This window comes from Theobroma umbraticum, unplaced genomic scaffold (assembly GCF_002168275.2).
Source record: "Theobroma umbraticum cultivar Fairchild unplaced genomic scaffold, ASM216827v3 scaffold_67.0, whole genome shotgun sequence".
Lineage (NCBI taxonomy): Eukaryota > Viridiplantae > Streptophyta > Magnoliopsida > Malvales > Malvaceae > Theobroma > Theobroma umbraticum.
In genome coordinates this window covers 8845914-8871032 of record NW_018397262.1, presented here as the reverse complement: position 1 = coordinate 8871032, position 25119 = coordinate 8845914, and the positions used below count along the sequence as shown (strand labels likewise).

At 36.8% G+C, this 25119-nt stretch overlaps 5 protein-coding genes across 9 annotated transcripts in view; 3 read left to right on the top strand and 2 right to left on the bottom strand.

Moving 5' to 3' along the window:
* The first annotated feature begins 155 nt into the window (after positions 1 to 155).
* LOC110420054 (Calcium-binding EF-hand family protein) lies at positions 156 to 2429 on the top strand. The gene is made up of 5 exons (XM_021433212.2): positions 156 to 286; positions 405 to 620; positions 950 to 1152; positions 1514 to 1682; positions 1935 to 2429. Exons 2-5 carry the CDS (start codon positions 422 to 424, stop codon positions 2042 to 2044), a joined length of 681 nt encoding a protein of 226 aa, XP_021288887.1. The 5' UTR covers positions 156 to 286; positions 405 to 421; the 3' UTR covers positions 2045 to 2429.
* Positions 2430 to 2743: 314 nt separating this feature from the next.
* Positions 2744 to 7517, bottom strand: LOC110420053 (RNA-binding KH domain-containing protein). The gene is made up of 7 exons (XM_021433211.2): positions 7130 to 7517; positions 6452 to 6537; positions 5011 to 5156; positions 4042 to 4161; positions 3850 to 3966; positions 3508 to 3651; positions 2744 to 3424 (listed from the first exon to the last, which is right to left on the bottom strand). Exons 1-7 carry the CDS (start codon positions 7264 to 7266, stop codon positions 3275 to 3277), a joined length of 900 nt encoding a protein of 299 aa, XP_021288886.1. The 5' UTR covers positions 7267 to 7517; the 3' UTR covers positions 2744 to 3274.
* Positions 7518 to 10364: 2847 nt separating this feature from the next.
* On the top strand, positions 10365 to 13147 carry TEX1 (Transducin/WD40 repeat-like superfamily protein). The gene is made up of 11 exons (XM_021433209.2): positions 10365 to 10580; positions 10694 to 10789; positions 11008 to 11137; positions 11373 to 11464; positions 11616 to 11684; positions 11820 to 11877; positions 12000 to 12099; positions 12340 to 12426; positions 12558 to 12636; positions 12759 to 12891; positions 12973 to 13147. The coding sequence occupies exons 1-11, from the start codon at positions 10518 to 10520 to the stop codon at positions 13005 to 13007; spliced, it is 942 nt and encodes a 313-aa protein (XP_021288884.1). The 5' UTR covers positions 10365 to 10517; the 3' UTR covers positions 13008 to 13147.
* A 74-nt stretch (positions 13148 to 13221) lies between these two features.
* LOC110420055 (RNA polymerase II elongation factor) lies at positions 13222 to 14838 on the bottom strand. Of its 3 annotated transcripts, none has more exons than XM_021433214.2 (3): positions 13979 to 14838; positions 13816 to 13883; positions 13222 to 13727 (listed from the first exon to the last, which is right to left on the bottom strand). In XM_021433214.2, exon 1 carries the CDS (start codon positions 14658 to 14660, stop codon positions 13992 to 13994), a length of 669 nt encoding a protein of 222 aa, XP_021288889.1. In that variant the 5' UTR covers positions 14661 to 14838; the 3' UTR covers positions 13222 to 13727; positions 13816 to 13883; positions 13979 to 13991. The 3 variants fall into 3 exon arrangements, with proteins under 3 accessions (XP_021288889.1, XP_021288890.1, XP_021288888.1); XM_021433215.2 differs by having other exon boundaries at positions 13222 to 13590; positions 13767 to 13883; positions 13979 to 14836; XM_021433213.2 differs by having other exon boundaries at positions 13222 to 13717; positions 13979 to 14832.
* A 1223-nt stretch (positions 14839 to 16061) lies between these two features.
* PA200 (proteasome activating protein 200) overlaps positions 16062 to 25119 on the top strand; it is a 14130-nt gene continuing 5072 nt past the window's right edge. Inside the window, exons 1-27 of one of the 3 annotated variants that reach the window (XM_021433206.2) lie at positions 16062 to 16236; positions 16406 to 16625; positions 17843 to 17945; positions 18037 to 18149; positions 18619 to 18741; positions 19236 to 19337; positions 19426 to 19591; positions 19970 to 20086; positions 20193 to 20260; positions 20382 to 20483; positions 20563 to 20779; positions 20927 to 21163; positions 21277 to 21404; positions 21477 to 21594; positions 21683 to 21901; positions 21998 to 22153; positions 22285 to 22361; positions 22453 to 22661; positions 22983 to 23199; positions 23293 to 23372; positions 23483 to 23600; positions 23694 to 23864; positions 24221 to 24389; positions 24460 to 24503; positions 24603 to 24645; positions 24724 to 24869; positions 25090 to 25119. The exon at positions 25090 to 25119 is cut by the window's right edge and continues 65 nt beyond it. In XM_021433206.2, coding sequence (XP_021288881.1) covers positions 16465 to 16625; positions 17843 to 17945; positions 18037 to 18149; positions 18619 to 18741; positions 19236 to 19337; positions 19426 to 19591; positions 19970 to 20086; positions 20193 to 20260; positions 20382 to 20483; positions 20563 to 20779; positions 20927 to 21163; positions 21277 to 21404; positions 21477 to 21594; positions 21683 to 21901; positions 21998 to 22153; positions 22285 to 22361; positions 22453 to 22661; positions 22983 to 23199; positions 23293 to 23372; positions 23483 to 23600; positions 23694 to 23864; positions 24221 to 24389; positions 24460 to 24503; positions 24603 to 24645; positions 24724 to 24869; positions 25090 to 25119 — 3434 coding nt within the window. In that variant the 5' untranslated portion in view covers positions 16062 to 16236; positions 16406 to 16464. Of the gene's footprint in view, positions 16237 to 16277; positions 16626 to 17842; positions 17946 to 18036; positions 18150 to 18618; positions 18742 to 19235; positions 19338 to 19425; positions 19592 to 19969; positions 20087 to 20192; positions 20261 to 20381; positions 20484 to 20562; positions 20780 to 20926; positions 21164 to 21276; positions 21405 to 21476; positions 21595 to 21682; positions 21902 to 21997; positions 22154 to 22284; positions 22362 to 22452; positions 22662 to 22982; positions 23200 to 23292; positions 23373 to 23482; positions 23601 to 23693; positions 23865 to 24220; positions 24390 to 24459; positions 24504 to 24602; positions 24646 to 24723; positions 24870 to 25089 lie in introns of those variants that run through there. The other 2 variants (XM_089783905.1, XM_089783906.1) reach the window with 2 other exon arrangements.

Below are 25119 nucleotides of genomic sequence, written 5' to 3'. Positions count from 1 at the left end.
CCTTTCCTAATCTTTTCGGAATATAATCATTTTGGTTTTTGTCTTTTTGAAATCATGCCTACTGCTTCCTGTCCTGTGTGTAATTAGTCATGGGGATCATTGACTGCTCATTTGCTTGTGAACCACTCCTACCTGATGCTGCATTTTTACTCCAATTATTGCTCTCAGCCATGACTCATGAGCCTTATTCATGATAGTGAAGCCATTAATAGATAAAGTATGCTATCTGATTACTGATCTCTGCTTGGAGTCAATGTTTTCCTGGTATTCTGTTTATGCTCATAAGGTAATGGTAGTTACTGCATAAACTGATTTATTGATTTGTCAGGGATCAGGAACTTCATCATATTGGCTACAATGAGATGTCTTGAGTGTTTTTAAATATTGTTTACTTGTATGGCCAGGCAACTAGAAGTTGGAAATGGGAGGTGTCACGGGAAAGCTTGAATCACCAGAAATGGTTTGGGTACCAGAAACAAAACTAGAAGCTAAAATGGTTGAAGCTATGCAGCGAAGAGCATCTAAAGGAACTGCAATGAAATCCTTTAACAGCATAATCTTAAAGTTCCCAAAAATTGATGAGAGCTTAAGGAAGTGCAAAGCTATTTTTGAGCAGTTTGGTATGTATGGCTTTCTTGTAATGTTCTTCAATTAGCTGACGATTAACCCAAACATGAAATTTGTGATACTATAGCCACATGAATGAACATTTTAAGCATCAATGTCTGGCCAAAACGATATTCTGAAAGAGATTGGTATTCCCGGCACTTTTCTGGTATTCCCTGCAGAAATACTCATTGCATTTTCTACTTGTCTGGCCTTCCAGTGAATCAATAAGTTTTATGTTGAAATCTTCAGCAAATTTTTGTTCGTTTACGCCATAGCATTCAATCTCCCACACATGTTTTTTTTTTTTCGCATAACTTGTTTTCATTGCTTTTCTTTGTAGATGAGGATTCGAATGGTGCAATTGATCATGAAGAGCTGAAGAAATGTCTCAACAAGCTTGAAGTTTCTTTCACAGAGGAGGAGATAAATGATCTCTTTAATGCTTGTGATATCAATGAGGATATGGGAATGAAATTCAATGAGTTCATTGTACTTCTTTGCCTTGTCCATCTTCTCAAGGACAATGCTACATCACTTGAAGCTGTATCCTTAAACACAAAATTCGATTTTCTGTGCTTCTGTTCAAGCTAGTGTCTGCTACTTTTTTCTGATAGGTAAAAGTCAATCTTTAAGTTATATTATGGTATCAAACATTTTGGTTTCTTTGAGGTTATTTGGCTGTTCTTTTGACGTGACAATTCCCGTGTTTTTAGAGCACAATCAAGGGCATTCATCCTTCTCTCACCAGGAGGATGCCCTTGTACTGGTGATTTCAAGCCATGGCACCTAACTTCCAGACTTAGAACCTTTCAGAAAGCATATAAACAGGTGTAGGTCCCTATAATACATGCTAGGATTGTGTTTTTCGGTTCTGTCATCTTGGTCTTTCCATGACATTGGTTAGAAATCAAGGATGGGAATGCAAAATTTGGAGGCCACGTTTGAAACTTTGGTTGATGCATTTGTGTTCTTGGACAAGAACAAGGATGGTTATGTTAGCAAGAATGAGATGGTTCAAGCCATAAATGAATCAGGGGAGCGTTCCTCTGGACGAATAGCCATGAAAAGATTTGGTCAGCTCTCTCTCTTTCGCTCTCCCATATGACAGAAAATGCAGATCCTAACTCAAATTCACTTGTGCATTTTGATGCTTAGATTGCCATGTGCATTTTGTTTAAAGGGGAAGAGGCACTTGTGTCCGCATAGATTGTGCATAGGCAAGGCAGAAAAAGATTAGACAGCATCCAAAATCCCTTAATAACTTTAGCTGACGCCTAACTCTAACTAAATTCATTGCATAACATATGCTTATTGTGACATTGCAGAAGAGATGGACTGGGATAAAAATGGATCAGTGAATTTCAAGGAATTTCTTTTTGCATTTACACGCTGGGTTGGGATCGATGAGGAAGAAGAAGAGGAAGGGAGGGTCTGAATCAACATATGATGAGCCATGGCTGGCACTTGCTCCTGTCTTGGTTTTCTCTCGGTAATAATATGAACATCCAAGTTGGCAATAGAAACATGCAGGATCATAGTAAGTTGGCTTCTTTCCTTAAGAATCTTCGGTGTTAATAGTCTCAAATAAAGATGATGAAGGAGCTTTGCATCGTGCTTTGCTTGACAATTATACAACTTTTGTCTAAGGCTAGGATTTTCCATTACTTTGGTCTTTATGTATCCTTATTTCAAGACAATACGCCCTTGCTGATTCACTAAGTGTGAAATTCGTCGGCCAAGCCACCGTTGGTAATAAATTAGCCATCAACAACCAAATACTAGACACAGTCGCAGAAATAGTTTGGTTTTTTGATTTCAAACCGACTATCCATGAACTTTATTAATTGAAAAGATATTTGAATTTTATAAATATTCAATTAAAATTTAAAAATATTAATATTCGAATATTTGATTAATGACCTCTTCACTTAAAAATCAAAATTCAAATCTCCCTTCCTTAATTTCAAAAACTGCACTCTATTACCCTAAACACTGCCTATTAAATACTCAATCTCATTAAATTACTGACTTTTTATATTTTATAAGAATTACCTGAAGTCATTATTTACGGTTTCAACAAAACAGGAAGGAAGAAGAGAAAGAGGGAAATCTACCAAATACAGTACACAGCACATTTACGAACAAAGAATGCCTTTTAATAACGTAATAATAATAACATCCAAGAGTGCGATCTACAATTTGATTTTGATAAATACCAAACACTCCAACCCCAAAAACGACATTCACTAACGTAAAATCACCCTCACTTCTTCTCTATCCAAACCATACCTTAACTCCCCCCATATCAAAACTGTCATTGCAAGCTTTAATACCATGACCTAATGATACAAGCACAGTTCAGGAGGGCTGCGACTGCCCCAACCAAACTGCCTCAACCCACAGACATACAAATGCAAAAGTACAAACCCCGACAACTCAGACACCTGTCCCTGACTGTGTAAATACTAGCTTTTTAACCTTCTCCCAAACACAATATAAACACACTTTCATATAGAAACAAGTTAGAACTGGCACGCAACAGTGCCAGTGCCCCGACGGCAGTTGGAGGCATTGCCTGACACAGCAACACCTGCAATGTCCGGGAAACTGCTGCTTACGGCAGACACTAAGACACAAGCTCCAAAAGCCCACATGGAGGGATCCTTTACCCCCTAGTTTTCGCTCTCTTCATACCAAGGCTGTTGTGGAAGGGGGATACAGAGCCAGACATGGGAGAACCTTCCTCACGAAGCGTACCATTCAGCATTGCTAGCTCTCGCAGCTGTTGTTTCTTGTAGAAATCCTGGGATTCATCCTATTTCTCGAAAATAAATAAAATCATGAGACCCAATAAACACATAAATTAATATTTCCCAGAGAGAAGGACCTTTTACTCACCACAGGTTTGAGCAAATCTTCAAGTATCTCCCGTGCTTGCATCAGGCGAGCATCAACTATTTCAACAGGTAGTTCTCCCTCGACTAGGATATGAAGAGGTTCATTAAGATGTTCATACCCAGGCTTTCCTCTCATCATTTCTTCCTTAACAATTTTAAAAGATAACATTACTACATTTATATCCACATAAGAGAGACAAAGAATTTAGCATTCACTGGAAAGAACAGATAATTCAAGGTCAGGTACACTTTCATCAAAATCTTTTTACTTTGATCAGAGATTTTCCAAACTGGTTTAATGAGCAATAACTATTGTGAAACAAGCGAAGAAAGGGATCATTACCCTAGCTGGATCCTTAATACTGCCCTGCCCTCTTATCAGGACACGACACTCTGTATTTGCTTCCACACGCTTAAGAGAGTTGCCCCTAGGACCAAGGAGGCGGCCAACAAAATTGTACTGCAATATTAACTTAGTTAGATGCTAAAACAGGAAAATTCTAAAATCACTGTGAGGACAGGAGTTCATTCATACATTAGGGTATTTCTCGACAGGAATATCCACTCTGATCGTTCTCTTAACAATAAGACCAGAAGAGCTACCTTGAGAACTCAGCCAGTTCTGTGCCGAGGAGGGCTGTACTAATCCTGACATCTGCACCATAGTATTCCAGGTTTTGTTAAATAAACCATAGCAACAGATTAATGCGAATGTCTTCCATTGTATGGCACAGATAAGATTAGGGAAAAAAGGACTCATTCCTTAGACAAGCACCAGGCATTCCCCAAAGACATTTCATAACAAGTGCCTTGAACAGATCAAAATATTTCATTCTGACAGAATATCCATAGAAGTAAACTGAAATTTGAGGACTACCAAGCCTAAAAACATTAATATATGATTGTCCCAACGAATCTGGCCACTACTAACACACTCAACCTCCAAGTGATTGGGATCAGATGAGACTATCTAAGCAGTTTCTAGCACACCAGGTAAGCTAGTATTTCCAAAACAGGTAATTGGAATCATGGAAACCAATTTGGGGGGACAAAAAAAAAGAGACTGTTCAGTTATTGAAGTCAGCACTAAAGTACACAGTTCAGAGAATAGCCCTCTTCTCAGAACTCCTAATATGCGCTGTATCACACTCAATGATCCGCATTTCAGACTTCCATCCTAACAGAAACTGTAGTTTAACATGTAAGATTGTGACGAACTGTCATCCCCTGCACATTTGATTTTATCTTGACAATGATAAAGGCCAGAGAAAACAATAAGTCATATAATCAGAAGCAACGGTCTGAAACATTTTTTAAGCTAAATCTAGGTTTCCGGACTTCTTGATGTTAGCCTCAGACTGCCTGTCATAAGGGAAAGGACAATGCAAGCTACAAGTCAAATAAAGGTTAGGTTAGCATGAAATGTAAAATATTAAGTCAGCAATACCTCCAAAAGCAGTAAAATTAGATGGTAAAGAGTTATGTTAATGGTTAGTATCCATACTTCTGATTGAAACCGTGATGTCCATCCATTCATATCGGCTCCTCCATTTGAAAATATTCCTCCAGAAGCCAGGGGGCTAGCTTGTTCAAGCCCACTTTGACCTAAAACTGATGCATTCCCCAACAGTGTGGTTACACGCAAAATTTCTGCTCCAAAAATGTCATTTTCAAGAATAAGATGTACCAGTTAGCATTTGTTAAGAAATCAGTTAGCAGTCACCACAAAATGGAGAGACTACATGGAATGTTAATATAGTCAGTTAAATATCAACTCTTCCTTCATAAAATAAGCTACTCTTCCAGTTGAATGCAAACTGGATCGAAATGAAAAGAAAGATGTAGTTAAACTGTATTTTGGTTTATTTATACAGCAATAATAAGATATCTACAGATCTTAACAAAGAATAATTTGACTGACTACCTCGCACAACCATAAATGAATCAAATCATTAGTTAAATCTGAAATCATACAAGTGAACAGAAAAAAATCACATGAAGCACTTAAAGAAACACTATTTAATTGCATCACCACTAAAAATTTAGCACATTGCTGCATGACAATTTTATACAATAAACAGAAGAAAGAGAAAACAAACAAGGCAACTAAGATCTCTGTCAATGAAATCTGAAAGAACTAGATCTTTCAGGCAAGCCACCAAGATTTCTCAATTCCTTGAGAGACCTTGGGATCCACGATATGATGATTTCGCAATGGCCTATTAAAGCTATTATTTCAGTAAATTTAAAATATATTTTATGCTCTTATAGCTGGCAGTTTGGAAACATACACCCTTGAAGTGTTACCAATTTTGTTTAAACCTACCATAGGCAGCTCCCCAAGATGTATACCAGTAGAACCATTAGCTATCTCTCTGTAACTCTTTCCTTCATTACTGTTATTGAGGTTCAGAAACTTCCTTTTTCTCCCATTCTCTTATTTTCTCTTAGGACTGCACTAGCAACCTCTTTTTTCTTTTTTATCCTTTCCTACCCTAAACCCTAAGATATGCCTAACTCTCCAGTGCAATATAGATGAGCTATCAATGTTCATGTAAGATTCATCCTATTGGCTTATGAAACTAACTTAGAACCATTGTTTTCTGCTATGTTATTGTAGCTCTACCAGAAAAAAATTGAAAATGTAAGCAAGCCTTTCACTGAGGATCGAAATCCTATTGGTTTTTGAAAGTAATTTAGTAAATGAATTAGCTCTAGCATCAGCTTTTGACAGGAGATTTAGTAATGAAGTTAGTGTTAGCCGTTAGATCCCTGATTAGCATTTCTAAGTCAGTTACTTGTCGAGCTAGTATTTGAGGGTTAACTTTTAGCTTTAAGTTGTTATTTTTCTTTTCATAGAAATAAATCGGGGAAAGGGGGGCAGATAATGTTCTGGATGAAAGATCCTTTCACAAGAAAGATGATTGTTGTTTTGAAAAACTCACCCTGGTTCAACAATCGATAAGTATGTGGGAGCACTGGCATGAATGGACTAAGCTTGTGACGCTCTGCCAGTAACTCCGAGAGGTATCTGCAAAAAAGAAAATGGAAACCATCAGCCAATTGTGGATTAACACATCTAAACAAAAGAGTCATCTCCTACTACCGGTCAATAGTGATATCAAAATTACAGAGTCATCTAAGAGTGTTACATACAATTCCCAGTTATTTAGCTTGGATTCAATACACCTACTTCCAGATCACATCTTAAACCTCAAAAAACCTTAGACACAACACAGTGAAAGCATCAACGCACTATAAATTCACCGACACATAAAATCTGAACTGATCTGTTAGAACAATCATAACATCATCAGAAACTTAGAACGAAAAGCATAATCAGCTAAAAAACGAATCAATCAATCACTAGATCTTGAAAATTCCAGCAGAATTCAACTAAGAAAACAAGTTCAACAGTGACCAAAGCATCTTTTACCAAAAGACAAAGATCGCAGTCAAGATCAGTACAGTAACAGCAAAGCACAAAGAGATAACCAAACATCCAGTACGATCGAAACCAAAAGACAAGTATAAAACCAAAGATCGCAAGACGTTTGAATAAAAAATTAACGCGGGAGACGAGAAAACAAGAAAAAATGAAAAAAAAAGAAAAAAGAACATACTTCTCTTGGTCGAGTAGGGCGGCGGAGGAAGCTGCGGCGGCAGCAGAACGAAGGCCAGAGAGATGAGGAGAGTGAGGGGCGGAAGGCGAGGGAGAGTAGGCCATGTACCTGCCTCCGCCACCTCCCGATGAAGTCATGACTAAAAGAGAAAGGTACAACACGGTGGTGATGGTGGTGGTGGTTGTTGTTGTTATATATTTCCCTTTTTTTGGGTTTTTGTTTATTGTATGTAAAATATTAGTAAAGAAAAAAAGTAGTGCCAGGTAATATTTATACGTGTGAAGTGTAAATAAAATAAAATAAAAATAATAATTACAAAAAAAAAAAGAATGGAGAGGAAGAGAAGAGAGAAGCGCTGTGCATCAGCGTGTGGTGCTTGCCCTCTCGTTTCTTTATCCGATGCGTCGGTGCAAATGTTTTCCCCTTTTATACCTCTCTTCTTCATATTTTTATTCTATTTTTTATTTGTTAGAAGGCAGGTGGGTGTAATGATCTTTTACTTGCTTTTACTGCTGGCAAAGTTGACCGTAATTTTTTTTTCCTTAAGAAAACAAAATGGCCTTTTTTTATTTTCTTTATTTTCTTTACCAATAATATTAATTAAGGATTAATGTTAGATTGTTTTAAGTCAAACTTTGTAATTAATGACAACAAGGTCGTTTGTTAACAAAAAAAAATGCTACAAATTATGAAGATAATCATGAATATTAAAGTGTGTTTGGTACATAAAATGATAGATATACATATGTTGCTTCCGTTTCTTTTTTGGTCTATTTTTCTTTTTCAAAATGTTTGGAAATGAAGTTCTTTCTTTACTTTTAAATACCTAATGCTTGAATAATTATTACAATTTCGATTTTTCCTTTATTCATGATTCCGTTTCAAAATGTCCAAAATGAAATTTCTTTCTTCATTTTTAATTAGTTAATGATTGAATAATTATTATACGTTTTGATTTTTTTATTATTCATGTTAAGTTTTTTCTCATTTTTAAGTACCTAATGCTTGAATAGTTTTATATACATATATTCCTTTCTTTTTTTTTATCTATTTTTTTTTCAAATTTTCCAAAATTAAGTTTTTTCTCTATTTTTAGGTACCTAATGCTTAAATAATTATATAAACATATATTCGTACCTTTTTTTGTCTTTTTTTTCTTTTTCAAAATGCCCGAAATGAAGTTCTTTCTCCATTTTTTAAATATGCTTGAACAATTATATCTACATGTATAAATATTCCTTTATTTTTTTTGTCCATTTTTCCTTTTAAGAATATCCCGCAAAGAAGTTCTTTCTCCATTTTAAGATACCTAATGCTTGAATGATTTCATATACATATATTCCTTCTTTCATTTTTTTCTCAACATGTTTTGAAATAAAGTTATTTTCCTTTTTAAATACCAAATTTTCATATTTTTTCTATACTATAAATTTACTTTTCATATTAAAATGCACTAAACATTTATATTATAATTTTTTAAAAAAATTTTAAGATAAACAATATCAAAATCAAAATTTTACCAAAAGAGTATATATATTTATTTAAGTATGCATTATATAAATATATAATAAGATAAAATACCTTAATCTCTTCAAATTTAACCATATTTCCATATAGATCTATTGATATTCGAAATGAACAATCTGCTTCAAAGAATATCTTCGTTGGACATATAAGTTTAGTAATTAGTCAATTGTTAATGTTTTCATTAATTTGATGACATGATAATATTTCTTAAATAATTTTACTTTTCATTAATTTTAAAAATTACTACAATATATTAACTAAAATTTTTCCCTCTTATTTTAAAAAAAAAATCCTCTTTACCTTACTTCTTGTCAATCAGCCGCTCTATCGTCAAATTTAGTTAGAAAGCACTAGATCCAGCTAGATAATGCTCCATTAAGGAGTGTGAAACTGGTGCTCCTTTAAAAAGACTTACTTGGATCTGGTATTTCATGACCAACTCCGATTACAAGTAGGGGTGAGCATTGGTCGGTTCGGTCGGTTTTCGGTCGGTTTTGATGAAAAACCGACTAAAAATTTTTGAGATATAACCGACCGAACCGTCATAGTATAAAATCGATTTCGGTCTCGGTTTTTTTGAATGTCGGTTTCGGGTCGGTTTTTTATGACTGGGAGGGGGGCAGGCCCAGGCCTGCAGGGGGAATCCGACTCGTGGGAGGGGGCAGGGGGGAACGGGACTCGTGGGGGAAGGGGCCGGGGGGAATCGGTAGGAGTGGAGGGAGGAGCCGGGGGAAATCAAGTCGCGGTCCGTCGGAGGGGGGGGCTGGGAGCTTGGAGGGGGGCCGGCGGCCAGGGGAAATCATTCAAATCAACACAACAATCAGGAGTCGGGGGGGGGGGGTCTGGGAGCTTGGGAGGGGGGGCTGGCCGGCCAGGGGAAATAGTAAGGGGCGGGCCATGGGTAGCCGGGCGGGGTAGCCGGGGGGCTTGGTTTTTTCGATCGGTTCGGGGGAATTCTTTCCCCCCGACGACGAGCCGATCAGTCGACGAGGCCGATCGACAACTGACGGTTGCAAAAACAACCGTCGGTTACAATAACCGACGGTTGCGGTCGGTTGGACGGTTCCAACCGACCGCTGTTCTCCCCTAATTACAAGGTAGTTGGCTAGTGTAAATGAATATTGTCAACCAACTTAAGAGAAAGAAAAATAGTAAAAAATGATAAACTATTTGCATGTTAATACTGTTTACATGAGACGAATTGTTATTTTTGAATATAAATAGATTTTTGTAAAATTATAAAACTTAAAGGTGTATTTTACTTTATGTATTAAAAAAAAGATAAAATATATTAATTTTTCAATCTTTGATTATAATTACATGTGAGTCAATTAGTTTTTAAAATAAATATTTTATTTTTAAAAAATATTTCATTGGACACATAAATTCTATTGTTAATCAACAGTCATTTTTATTAATTTAATAACATGATAATATTTTTAAGATAATTTTATCAATTAATAATTTTAAAATTTATTACTATATAAATTATAATTTTTGATTTAAAAGTTTTCTACTTAGGGTTGAAGGAGATTTAACATTTCATGGTTAGATTCAATTATGGGGTAATCTATCGGCGCAAGGGATGTCACGGACTAACATAAAAAAAAAGGAAAATAATGAAAAAATTGAGATTTTAGATATTTTCTATTTAAATATTAACAGCTTTTACATATTAAGAACGAAATGTTTGTTTTTAAAGCTAATTGTTAGGCTGGTACCTATGATAAAAAATTAAAGGAATAGTGTATTATTGAAAGTATTGTTATAATAATGGTTAAAAACAATAGGAAATGGGAAATTTTAAAGCCTATATTCCTTTGCTAAAACCCCAGAGCCAGAGTCGCATAGAGGACGGGAGATGGAGGAGAAGATTCCCTTCAAGAATCTCAGTAGCAGAGAGTATCAAGGTCATAAAAAGAAGGTAACTGTCTCTTTTTGTTTCTTTGACCTCTCCTGTTTCAATCTTTGATTTCATTGTTTCTCTTATCGTTTGATTATAGTGAATTGATTTGTTTTCGGTTTCCCCATTGAAAGGTGCATTCGGTGGCCTGGAATTGCACGGGCACCAAGCTTGCTTCCGGTTCTGTCGATCAAACGGCTAGGGTTTGGCATATTGAGTCTCACGGTCATGTAAAGACGTTCTTTTTCTAATCTTCTGAATGAAAGCTCTTAGCTTTGCATTGGTCAACGTTTTTTTCTCTTTTTTCCCTTTGCCGGGTGGCTATTTATCAGAACACTAATGCAGAGCAGTTTTCTTTACTGGTTTTGACACCTTGGATGTTAGAATTTAATAACGCTCTGTTGCTAATGGTGAAGTTGTTATGGTTATTTGCTATTTTCTGGTGCAGGGTAAGGCTAAAGATATTGAATTGAAGGGTCACACCGATAGTGTGGATCAATTATGTTGGGACCCTAAACATTCTGATCTCATAGCAACTGCATCTGGTGATAAGACTGTTCGCTTGTGGGATGCTCGCAGTAAGTGAATGCTCTTTTGCATTATTGTTTAGAACTTGGAGGGCTGAAGAGGGAAGGGAAAGACAACTAAAGTTTGTACAGCTCAGTCTTAATTCTTATGTTAAATATTATGGACACTTCATTGAATCTGAATGAAAGCTGCCTGTTGGAGACTGACTAAATTAACAGTTATGATGACACCTGGTTGCTTAACCATTAGATGGGTGTTGACTTTTGGTTGCTTCGGCTTTTGCAGGTGGAAAGTGCTCACAGCAAGCAGAACTTAGCGGGGAGAATATAAACATCACTTATAAACCTGATGGGACGCATATTGCTGTTGGTAATAGGGTATGTCCTATTGTCTTATGTCACTTGGAGCACTTCAGCTCATCTGCAACTTGGAACTTGTTACATCTACTTCATTCTGTGTAGCAGTAGAGCAGTTTCAGTTGCATTATTTCATCAGTCATTGATCTTACTCTGTTTTATTTTACTGTAGGATGATGAATTAACAATATTGGATGTTCGAAAATTTAAGCCATATCACAGGCGCAAGTTCAGTTATGAGGTATTGTTATATTGTTGGACCTAATGGCTTATCGTATGACGGTTGAAAATTGATATCTAAGCTGTATAATTAAACAGATGAATAAATTTTCTGATATGCAAATCGAGTGATTGAGCCATACACTTCGTTTTCCAGGTAAATGAAATTGCTTGGAACATGACAGGAGATATGTTCTTTTTGACGACTGGAAACGGTTAGAACGATATCTAAGTTAGCAATTATGCTTCTTCTTTGATCCTAAATTGTTTATTATTACTCCACAAATTGTATGGTGTTTTTGTTCTTGATTTTGTAGTATGTGTTGGTTGTTCTCAGGTACTGTTGAAGTACTGGCATACCCATCACTTAGACCAGTTGACACCCTGATGGCGCACACAGCTGGTTGCTACTGCATTGCAATTGATCCAACAGGAAGGTTTGGTTTAAATCTGTCTCAGTTTTAAGCTTTGTTGCACCATGTCATTGTTGGGTGCCTGCCCTCATATATATATGTAAACATCATGTAGGAGCAACTCTGGATCTATATACTAGAATCTATCCCTTTGAGATTTATATATTTGTCACTACTTTCATACACATGAGGTCATATTTTTGTTCTTTATATTTTAATTTAAGGTATTTTGTTTCCAATATATCCATTACTCTTTTGTGGTAGATATTTTGCTGTTGGAAGTGCTGATTCCTTAGTCAGCCTCTGGGATATATCAGAGATGCTTTGCGTGCGAACATTTACAAAGCTTGAGTAAGTTTCACTTAAATTTACACCTTTATATTTTAATTCCCTGAGCTGATATATCTGGACTTTTATGTATTGAGGTTGGGGCTTTAATCATGTTTGCCATGGACCTGAAATGACCACTTGAGTTCCTGCAGATGGCCTGTCCGGACTATAAGCTTCAATTACACGGGGGACTATATTGCTTCTGCCAGTGAAGACCTATTTATTGATATAGTATGTCTTGGACTTCCTTACATTGGCTCTTCTTTCTTTTGAAAATAGGTTTCATCTGTAGGATAGGTCTATAAGGCATTTAGCTAAATTCTTCACGTTTGTGCTATTTTCTGATGAAACAGTCAAATGTTCACACTGGACGAACTGTGCACCAAATTCCTTGCCGAGCTGCTATGAATAGCGTGGAATGGAATCCAAAATACAATTTACTTGCTTATGCTGGAGACGACAAGAACAAATATTCAGCTGATGAAGGTGCAATGATATCCATTATTATGGATAATGTTTTGTCATAGATGGAAATGATTCCTTACTGTCTCGTTTCTTCTTTTGCAGGTGTATTTCGGATATTTGGCTTCGAGAGCAGTTAATGAAGCAGTAGTTCTAATTGGAATATTTAGTTATTTACCATTTTCTCCACAAGGCAAATGTTCGAAAGTTATGTACTTGTGAATGAAGGTTGTAACACTTGATTATTGTTTTATCCAAAAAATGGATTTGAATTTCAATATTTTTCTTTTCTTATTGTACTGTAATGCATTAATCAAAGTGAAAATTCAGGCGAGAAATGAATAAAGAACAAAATAGAAAGGAGAATGAAGACTGATTTTTTATTTGACTTGAATAGAACTTCTTGAGCAGCTTAAACTGAGCACACAAGTAGTGTTGCTAATGAGACCTCAAAACCATCTCAAGAAATATGATACTAGAATCTCTGATGGGCAGTACAGAATGTTGCAAAATCTTCTAATGGTTCCTTTCATCAGGGGATAGAGCTTCGGGCACAAAAGTTTAAATGTAAGAGTCTGGCCTAGGATGAAGTATTTGAGATCTGAAACTAAGGAATCGAAGTTCAGTGTATCTCTCAGGCTTCATAAAGTCACACAAGCACCTCTGCAACATTGTAGCATTCAGTGAACCTCTTGCTTGATTTATCTGCTAGTCACGGAGTTCCTGAGTCACAGTTCATAGCTCCTGAAGGTTATCTAATCATAATCGGACCAAGATGCTTCATCCCCAATGAAGACCTCAAATGGGATTCAGCCATATCACAGTTCTCCAATGAAAGCACAGGAGAGATCTGCAGACCTCTTATGAAGAAATGAATTGGAATCAGAAATGAGCCGAACCTCTATTTGGATATTGAAATTTTCTCCAAGGATTGGCAGTGCAGTTTACCTTTACTCATGTTGATCAATCATATATCATTGATGATTGCTTTCTGTTGCAATCTTCAACTAAACAGCCTGCAAAGATAGGTTCTGTTATAAATGATCTCGGAGAAGAACTTATTGTCATTTTCTCTTCTACTTGATTTGAATCGAATGGCTGCTGACATTACCTTCAACTTTAGTTCAAATTCCACAGAGAACGAACTTGCAGGCTGGAAAAACTAAACCTGAGAAGCAAACAAGACAGAGAGTAATCAGGTACTGAAAGCACCATGTTTGAGGCTTCCATTTGATTTCGACGCTGGAGCTCTTCATCCTTTTGCCAATGTGAGGCTCCCTGGACAAATCAAAGCTTGCCCCTTTCATCCTCAGTTCTTGAATGCATCTTGTAAGTGCCCGGTTATCGTTTCTCTCTCTCTGCAACTGCCCCCAAACTTTCCAGTACCTGCAGAGCTGAACCTGAGCCAAAAACACAAACACAAGTGAAGTTGATACTGAAACAAGGGATGGTATCCACCATTTCTTGCAAGTGTGGTGCTCTTGGGCACTAACGGAAGATGTAAACAAAATGTTGAAAAAAAACCCATGGAAGATCAAAAAGAAACAACACAGCTGAAAGATCTCTCTCTTGATAGAGTCCAGCCTGGATTCTATGTGAGCAATCCTGCGGCCAAAAAGATCTTCCTCTCTTTGCCACAACTGGAGAAGCAAAAGATGGCCTGGACTCTGAGAGATCTCCATCAGTGGATGGTTTTGGATTGCTGTGATTGTGTTCAAAGCACGTGAGAGCTTCTGTTGATGCTCTTCATCTACTGGGATTTCTACAACATGGGCGTCTTTCATTTCTGCCATTACTGGTTGCTAGTATAAACTAGAATATATAAATGCAGGATGACCGGAAACAAGAAAATGAATGTTGATGATCCTGTGAGATCTTGAAACAGAAGTAAATAGAGAGCTTGAGAGTTTGAAGATCGGATTGCCTTTGTTTGTGCCAAATGAGGGAGAGTTTCAGATATTTAAATTGTTTGCCAGGAACGCCTGAGATTGCGAACGGTAACATTTCATAGCCAACGGTCAGATTTTCTTTCCATTTGATATTGTTATTATGCCCCAGTTCATACTGAAACGGTCACTTCTCTTATTGGGCTCCGCTTGACAAGCAAAACCCTTTTATCTCTTTACACAAATGGTAAGCCCAAACTTACAAAGACTGCAAGCCCAAAATTCTCTGCTCGGAGAGAGACAGTACTTTCTACTTTGAGCATATGGAAATGGAATCACGTAGAGCAGCATAGCTCCTCCATCCACTTCCAACGAAAAAGAAAAAAAAAAACCCAGGAAAGGGAAAGGGAAAGGGAAATCCATGAAATGAAATATGGAAAAAGGTTCAGTCTAATGACATGTTCTTTTTGCTGTGAAAAAGTGGAAGCCAAAGCATTGCAGATATGCAGAATCATTCCTTCCTATTCCCAACACTGTTACTAGCGAGACTGTGGTGTGGTACCTTGGCATTACAGGGCTTACAACCAAGGCTGGATATGCACAACAACTTTGCGGATTAGATTCTTCATGAAATCACTGCAGCAGAGAGAGTAGTAAACAAAGTCAAAAGCAATAAAGCAATAGGAATAAAAAAAACCAAGCCTACATCCCGTCATGCGTAGAAAGGAAAACTAAATTTTGTGTCCTTTGAATAAGTATTAGGTACCCCATTGCCTTAAAGAACGGCCCATTGTAATGAAAGATCAGGGAAATATCAGCCTCAGCTTTGAACTTGCATCCAGCTATCCTAGACTCCTAGTGGTAAACGAAAAGTACAGTCTGTGTGTGCATGAAGCGGGAGCTGAGGCTTTGTTTTTGTTTTCTGGGTGAAAAAGTTGAACCTCCTCACTTCAGTTTTGAACTCGAAGACACAAAAACTAGAGAGTGGAGTCGCCGTCAGAGCTGAGTAAGCGGGAGGGTACTTTTTCCAAACTATCCTGTGTGAAAAGAGATGATGTCAAGTCATGGGCCCCGACCAACCCTGAAACCAAAAAGGTTCTTAAGATTATTCAATGGACTAATGCATGCCACGCTTAGCACAACAACCGCCTGTTTTGTTCCAAGTGTTCCACGGTTCTGTTTTTTCTTATGTCCCCTTCATTTTTCATGTTTTGATGATAATTACAAAAAGGGGAAGGAAAATTACATGTTGAGTGGTGGACAAATTGCTTATACGTATAGTCTCCATGCATTTGGTTGAGTGGTTAGAATTCAATCCTAGTGAAAATAGCAATATAGCTAGTAATTAATTCCTTTAATGAATTCCTGTATAACTTAATTTGACGGCTCGTAAGCATTTGTGTACATAAAAAAGCTGAAAGTCAGAAACAGGGCACATCATCTTCAGCACTCAGCCCCTGCCCCACGAAACAACTTAAGAAAGGTAATCTTTTTCCTATTTATTTTTCTTGTTTAAAAAGACAAAGAAAAATCAACAAGAACCCATTGAATCGTAGCAACTATAACTAGTCCACCCAAAGTTTTGAATCCAATCCTATCTCATTTCTTTCTCCCATTTCTCCTTTTCTTCATTGTTTTGGATCAAAATTCAGAGTTGATTCAAAATCAAAAGACAAGAAAGAAGCTGCAAGCTGCGGCCTTGGCTTAAGATATGCATCTCTACAATGCATGGCTGCCCCCGCCGGTTGCAGAAGAGACCAAGAAGGAGAAGGAATCCTTCTCTCGGGTCGTTTCTTCTGTCAAGAACCTTTATCGCCCCGATGACCCAGAGTCCGTTTACTCCACTCTGAAATGGATCTCTGTTATCGACCTGTAAGCTCTAATTTCTTCTCCAATCTTCTGCCTTCCCTTTCCTTTCTTTTGCATTAAATTCTTGGTGTAGAAAGTCAGTTGGGTGCTTTTCTTTTTCAGTTTTAATTTTGAATTGGGTTGGATTTCGGTTCAAGAATGACTCAAAGGGACATCTTGTTCCTTGAAATTTAAGCTACCCAGTATAGATAATTAAGTTATTGCTTATGAGTTTTGACTGCTCATGGAGTTTTTATTGAGGTGGAGAGGAAGGAACCTAAAACAGGTAGGGTGAAGGAGGACGCTTGCAGTACGCAGGCACTCAATCTTGAAGGAGCTATTAATGATTGGGACTTATTAGTTTTAGTTGAGACCTTCAATATGGAACTTTTGGTATTGGGAGTTGGTGGGAGAAGGTGTTACTGTGGCTGTGCGTCCTGAACAAATCATGACCTCTATTGTAATGTTTGGTGGCATAATTAAGGAACCTTATAATCCCTTTGCAGTTTGAACCATGTTGAATGCAGTGGGGGTGGCATGCACCGCACATGGAAAACCTGAAAATATAACATAGACTGAGCTCTCCCCTACTTCACGTACTAAGTCAATTTTCTTGAAGTCTGTCCTTAACTGTTTGCTAGCAAGTTTGGTGCCACTGAGCAAAATAGAGGTGAGAGATGGGTGGTGGACCATGTGTGTCATTCTATGAGTAGCATTTTGGTGTTCTCTACATAAGATGACCTCAAGTAGTATAGACACCAAGGCTTGAGCATCTTCATACTGCTAGTTATTTTTAGAACTGCTTAATTATCACTTGTAGGACATCTTAATGCCATAAGAATGCCTGCATTGCATCATAAGGAGACTTTTATAGCTGTTTCAGGGTGGAATCTTTCATTTATACTTTATATTGGACTAATCTCCTTTTGTTTTATATGATTCACAAAGTGCTTCCCCTCAGAATAAAAATTTCTTACAAACAGTAACTATTACATTTTGTAACATTCGTTATAATGCATACATGTCCCTTGACCATCTCTGTCAAACAGTTGTTTAAGTTTAATTGCTGTGAGTACTTGGTGATAAGAACTGTCTATTTCTTAATGTCGCTCTCATGGTTTCATTATTAGAAACGCTTTCAGCAAAGTGGATGTAAGTAGATTATTTGTTTTGTATGACACCTTGCCAATTATGGTGGATTACAGGGTGTCAAGTCTAACTTATTATTTATTGCTTTGCAGTTTCATAAAGGCAAAAAGTGATATATCTTTGGAAGACGTAGATTCAGTTGTTGAGATTGGCTTAGAATTATTCCATAAATCACAGAACAAGCTTTATGCCCAGGTGGTGCATTGAATCCTTGAAAGAATAATCTTTTTATTTGTGCTTCTGTCATTTTTTTTTTCTAATTGATGGTTCCTTTTATACATATTAGGTTAGATGGGGAAATATCTTAGTCAGATTGCTTAATAAGTATCGAAAGAAATTGTCCTTGAAAGTTCAGTGGCGGCCTTTGCATGATACTCTTATTCATACACATTTCACAAGGTTAGTTATAGACATCTGCTACCAATGATCGCCATGTGACAAAGGGTGATAAACTTGCTATGAATCTTATATAGTTTAAATGCTCATGTTTCATTTTGTATTTTTTGAATCCATATTATTGGTAGATGACATTGACAAGCTAACAGAAAGCTTTGTTATCTCTTTCCTCCCCACACTCCCCTTTTGCCCTTACTAGCTACAGTGTCATGGTAAGATTTAAGATCATAACTACCACTGATGGCATGCCATTAGGGTTCTCAATTTTGAACCTTTATGATGTTAAGTCTTAAACTTAATCCTTGTCTTAAAGGAAAGGATTTCATAAACATTTTCCCATAAATCATCTCTCTTTAAATTTCAGCTCAATAGTTTACCCGTTCTTGACCTCTTAAAAGTCCCTTATGTGTTGAGTTTGGTTTATTTTAGAACTTTATATGCTGCTTGTCCGTTGATTATGTATGTTTTTCAGGAATACAGGTCCAGAAGGATGGAGATTGAGACAGCGGCATTTTGAGACTGTTACTTCCCTTGTTAGATCATGCCGACGGTTCTTTCCAGCTGGTTCTGCCTCAGAGATTTGGTTCGAGTTTAGGTAAGTGCTCTGAGGTTCGTTTTTAATTTTCACAATCAGCTCTGAGATACATATTGTTTCTCCGTGAACTAGTGTGATCTTTTTGTTTTTTAAATTGACGTCGAACTCTCAAACTGTCTTGAGAAAAATTTAGTTGCTGTTCCATCTGATATTGTTTCTCTGTGAACTAGTGCGATCTTTTTGTTTTTTCAATTGACGTCGAACTCTCAAACTGTCTTGAGAAAATTTAAGTTGCTGTTCCATCTGATTCATTATATTTGGGCATTTATACAGTTGATGCTAATAAGAGGGTACTAAATAAGAAATCAAAGCAGTCACTATGGTCTTTTGTATTGGGACCTTATTGACCTCCTCCTTTAGTATTCATGGTTCTTACAAGAGCTCTCGGTCATGGTTTTTGAGTAACTTGTGAAACAGAATTATCTTCTGGTAATAATAGCTAACATTTTTAAGTGCACCATTAAATTTCTAAAAGATTTTTAACATATTCTCAGATCTCTTTTGGAAAATCCTTGGCACAATGCAACCTTTGAAGGAGCTGGATTTGTGAGACTCTTCCTTCCTACAAATTCAGACAATCAAGACTTCTTCTCAGAGTAAGAGAACATATATTTGGGCACTATCACCATGTGGTTTTAACCTCAGTACCTTGAGAAAATTAATTTCCTATCTTTGGCATGGCAGTAATTGGATTAGAGAGTGTATGGAACTCTGGGACTCAATTCCAAATTGTCAATTCTGGAACAGTCAATGGACTGCTGTTATGGCTCGTGTAGTGAAGAATTACAAGTTTATCAACTGGGAGTGTTTTTTACCTACATTGTTTACTAGATTTTTAAACATGTTTGAGGTGAGTGTATTATTCAAGTGTCCTTAAACCCTATATTTTGTTGGTTTGGAAGAAGTGATCCTTCATATGCAAATAGTTGAAGTTGCTTAAAGCTCATACACACACACACGCACTTGCTGATGAGTAAGATTTAAATTTATTCTTTGACAACTGTTTATCAGAGATTACATTTAAAACATAAGCTGATCTGAGCCTTTTATAATGAAGGCTTCTGTGTGCTTTATATGCTTTTGTTCTTACACTTTCATGCCTTTCTTTTTCTCAATTCTTCTTTCCATGCTTGCTTTTTGGTTCTATCTGGGAGCTTATTGTAGTTTTAATTTTCAATCAGCTTTGTTATTGTTCTGATTTTTTCTATGTAAAATTTCTCCATTTCAGGTTCCTGTGGCAAGTGGAAGTGGATCTTATCCTTTTTCTGTGGACGTACCCAGATATACAAGGTTCTTGTTCTCCAATAAGACAGTCACTCCAGCAAAGGCCATTGCAAAATCAGTTGTAAGATAAAAAACTGGTGCCCTTATGTTGCAGGGTTTTTGAATTGATACTCATGTGTGGTTCCTAATATTGTCTTTTGATGCTCTATTTGGAAAACATATTACAGGTGTATTTATTAAAGCCTGGTAGTATGGCACAAAAGCATTTCGAGATATTGGTCAACCTCTTAGAACAGTTAGTTTATCGACATCATTAATGCTCTAGTTCTGTTTTCAAGTTATATGTGCTATTCAATTGATTCTATTTATTAGTTCTTAGATTGTTGTTGTTTTTTTTTTTTGTGTTTTCTTCATAGATATTACCATCCCTCAAATGGTGGTCGGTGGACTTATTCATTGGAGCGATTTCTGCTCTATTTGGTGATTACATTCCAAAAGCGCTTACAGCATGAGCAGCAGTAAGTATCTTCTGAAAACATTGTGTATGTGTTCTGCATTTGATTTGGCAAGTATTCTACTTATGTGCTGTGATTGCAGGAACACAGATAATGATAGTCAGGCTGAGCTTTACTTAGGACAATTAGAAAGGAGTGCATTTGTCGATGTGCTGCTGAGGCTAATTGATCGTGGTCAATATAGCAAAAATGAACATCTTTCTGAGACTGTTGCTGCAGCAACATCAATCTTATCCTATGTGGAGCCCTCTCGGGTTCTTCCATTTTTGGCTTCTCGATTCCATATGGCCTTGGAGACGGTTAGTAATGTTGTTGCATTTAGCGTTTACAACATTTTAATCATAGTAGTACACTGGTCTGATTGATGTGACTTAATTATCTTTGCTTGTAAAATTATGCATCTTCCATCTTCTTAACTTCATTTTGCCACTTTTGTGTCTTGTCAGATGACTGCCACCCACCAGTTGAAAACTGCTGTGATGTCAGTAGCATTTGCCGGGCGTTCTCTTTTTTTCACATCCGTATCAAATGGTTCAGTTAAGCCTGTTGATCTCGGAGGTGGTGATGATACATTCATTGATCTTCTCATGATTTCATTGTCAAATGCACTCCTTGGTATGGATGCCAACGATCCTCCTAAAACCTTGGCAACTATGCAACTAATAGGTTCCATCTTTTCCAATGTAAGCTCCAAGTCTCTAATCCTCATAGCAAGTTGGCTCAAATTTAATCTTTTTTAACAACATTTTTTCTCTTCTTTTCATTCTTTTCCTTCTTTTTCACTTAATAATTACAGATGGCTATGCTGGATGATAATATAGATGAGCTCTCGTTCATGCCCATGATTCGCTTGTCTGAATGGCTAGATGAATTCTTTTGCCGCCTATTTTCATTACTTCTACATTTGGAACCCAGCAGTGTTCTGTAAGTAATGGGTGCTACTGGTCATAGTCTTTGTTACATTATATTTGGAATCATTTATTGCTGTTTTTGCAGGAATGAAGGCCTTCATTCATCAGCAACATCAGGAACTTTTCTGGTTGAAGATGGACCATACTACTATTGCATGCTTGAAATCTTGCTTGGGAGACTTTCAAAACAACTATATAATCAGGTTTCTGTTTTTGGGTTCAAAAGATAAGTTCATGTATTTTGTTTTTTGGGAATCTGTTCTTGTTAATGTTTCCATACAATCAGAACAGGCTTTGAAGAAAATCTCCAAATTTGTTCGGACAAATATACTTCCTGGGGCAATCGCAGAGGTTGGACTGCTTTGTTGCTCATGTGTTCATTCAAATCCAGAAGAGGCAGTTGTTCACCTTGTAGAACCAATTTTATCATCTGTTCTATCCTCTTTGAATGGAACACCTGTTACAGGATTTGGAGGAAGAGGAATTCTGGATCCCTCAGTTTCAACCAAGGTTTTTGCTTGTCAATGGTCTTCTTGGTAGCTTTATTGGTCTTCAGATTTTTGTGGTGGAAGTTGATATATTTTCTTCTTTTTATTTTCCTTTTAGGCAAAACCCACCCTTTCTCCGGCTCTTGAAACTGCAATTGATTATCAATTAAAAATATTATCAGTTGCCATCAGCTATGGAGGGTCTGCACTTCTCCATTACAAGGATCAATTTAAGGAAGCGATTGTTTCTGCATTTGACTCCCCATCTTGGAAGGTTATTTTTTTTTGCCCATGCATGTAAATAATGTATACTTTAATCTAAATGAGATGCTCTTTGAAAAAGTTTTGTTGAGTTTTTTTCCTTCTCTCTCTCTCTCTTTTTGACTGACTTGTTTTAGATATCAGGTTAATGGAGCTGGTGATCATCTTCTTCGGTCACTGCTTGGAAGCCTGGTCCTATATTATCCTATGGATCAATACAAGTATTTTATTTTCATTTCATTTGTTCAAATAATTATCATTGCTGTTTTGCAACTTGCCTTGGAACAAAATAAAGGAAAATCTGGCTTTTAGGTGCATCTTGAATCACCCTGCTGCTGCTGCATTAGAGGAATGGATCAGCACAAAAGATTATTCTAATGATGGAGCACTGAAGGCCCCTAAATGGCATATTCCAAGTGATGAAGAAGTTCAATTTGCTAATGAACTTTTAATTCTTCATTTTCAATCTGCTTTAGATGATCTTTTAAGAATATGCCAAACTAAGATCCACTCTGATCCAGGTAAAACACAATTGTCAGATTGTTTTTTTCATGCAAAGATTTATTGGTGGGGGATTTTAGTTTGAAGGGATTTTTTTGAATTGTGTTGAAGACTGATAGATATAAAATTTTCTGGAAAATCCCTATGGGAATGAGTGCTTCTAATATTTTTTCTTATCTCATTTTTGGGGATGTTCATGAAGTATTATTTGTTGAGAAATGCCAATCTAATATTGTTTTGTTTAATAGTGAACAAGTAACTGTTTCTTACTTTCACGTGTTAATTTCATATTATGATATAAAATAATAAATTTTGACATTTATGTTCAATTTATGGTGCAGGCAACGAGAAAGAGAACTTGAAAGTGACTCTTCTACGTATTGATTCTTCATTGCAAGGTGTATTATCTTGCTTGCCTGATTTCAGGCCATCTTCCAGGAATGGCACGATTGAAGACTCCAGTTATCCTTCTTTTCTAATAGCTGGAGCTACGGGTTCAAGAGTTGGCAGCACTCAACTGCGGGAAAAGGCTGCTGAGGTTATACACACTGCCTGCAAGTAATATTTCTAATTTCTTTTCATCTGGGTATCATTCTGTCAGTCTAAGCAGCTATAGTTGCTGAATTTCTTCTGCTTTTGCTATGTGCACAGATACTTACTAGAGGAAAAATCAGATGACAGCATTTTATTGATTCTCATTATACGTATCATGGATGCTCTTGGAAACTATGGTAACAGACTCTATGTACAGATGGAATAAATTTCTTAAACTCATGGGAGATGCCCTTCTGACCCTGTCTCCTTCCTCACATCAATTTATTTTCCGACCTGTTTCATATAGGAAGTTTGGAATATGATGAGTGGTCAAATCATAGGCAGGCGTGGAAGTTGGAATCTGCTGCCATTGTAGAGCCTCCAATAAATTTTATAGTATCTTCACATTCTAAAGGAAAGAGAAGGTACAGAGTTCTATCCTGATGTCCCTTTTGACAATTACTTGTACAGTGTTAGAGGATCATGATACCTAATTCTGATTCTATTCTTGTGTTTAGGCCTAGGTGGGCTCTCATTGACAAGGCATACATGCACAGCACGTGGAGATCTTCACAATCATCTTATCATCTGTTTCGTACTAATGGAAATTTCTCACCACCAGACCATGTAATTTTGTTGATGGATGATCTTTTAAATCTTTCTTTGCATAACTATGAAAGCGTTCGCATGTAAGTCCTCTGATTTTAATCATTCTGTCAGGTCATTCTACCACTCACCTAGGATTTAATTTGAATCTGTTTAAATGAGCCAGTATTATGAACAGCAGCAGACAACCACATTAAATACTTAATCTTGAAAATCCGTGTGAACATGTTCCATGAAGAATAGTCTAGTACATTGGAACTTTATGAGTGAGAACTGTTATCAGTTTATTTGTTTATTGAAATTATACTTCTAATGACAATTTTACACATCTGCATATTTCAAGCTGTTAGTAGAGTATGCTGGTTTATGTGGGTTACAAGACCCAGGTGAAAACATGTTTTTTGATTGTATCTGATGATCTCTTTTTCTTGTTTGTTAGGCTTGCTGGAAAATCTCTGTTGAAGATAATGAAGAGGTGGCCATCTTTGATTTCGAAGTGTGTGCTCTCTCTGTCTGAGAATTTGAGGAAACCTAATTCACCAGACCATGCGGTTCTAGGTTCTTGTGCTGTGCTTTCTACACAGACAGTTCTCAAGCATTTGACAACGGTAATCATTCAGCATAAAGTGGTCATAGTTTATTCTAAAATGTTTTCTTATATATACTCTATTCTTTCAGGATCCAAAAGCGTTTGGTTCATTTCTCCTTGCGATTCTTTTAAGGTGACCTCAATTTCTTGGCTGGATTTACTTTAAAAGTGCTGCTCTTAAAGTTACTTGAAATGGCATTGGCTTTATACCTTTTTTGCCCCCCATTTTCAGCTCCCATCATGAATCACTGAAAGCCCAGAAAGCAATCAATGAGGTATAAGTCTTCTCTTGCGGTAATATTCTGGAGGTCACCTGTCAAAATCTCTTGCTTATAATTTCTTTATGCTTCCAGCTTTTTGTCAAATACAACATCTACTTTGCGGGTGTGTCTAAAAGCATCTTTAAGACAGTGGATAATCATATAGATAGCCCAGATTTTGCAGATCTGGTGTCTCAGATTGGTTCAATGAGTTTTGATTCTACGGGTTTGCATTGGCGGTAAGAGTAACTATTTTCCCACTTAATATACTGATTATTAATTATGGACATTTATATGAGCGGACATATATTCTACTTTTATTATATATTTGCAGATGTGCATTACTTTCAGTTTGATGATGTACGCATTAAAGAATTATTTTTCTACCAGACCTTGAAATAATATGATATGAGACTGAGGCTCTTCTTTTTTTTCTTGGGTTTAATTCTTCTGTTCCAGGTATAAGCTGATGGCTAACAGAGTTTTGCT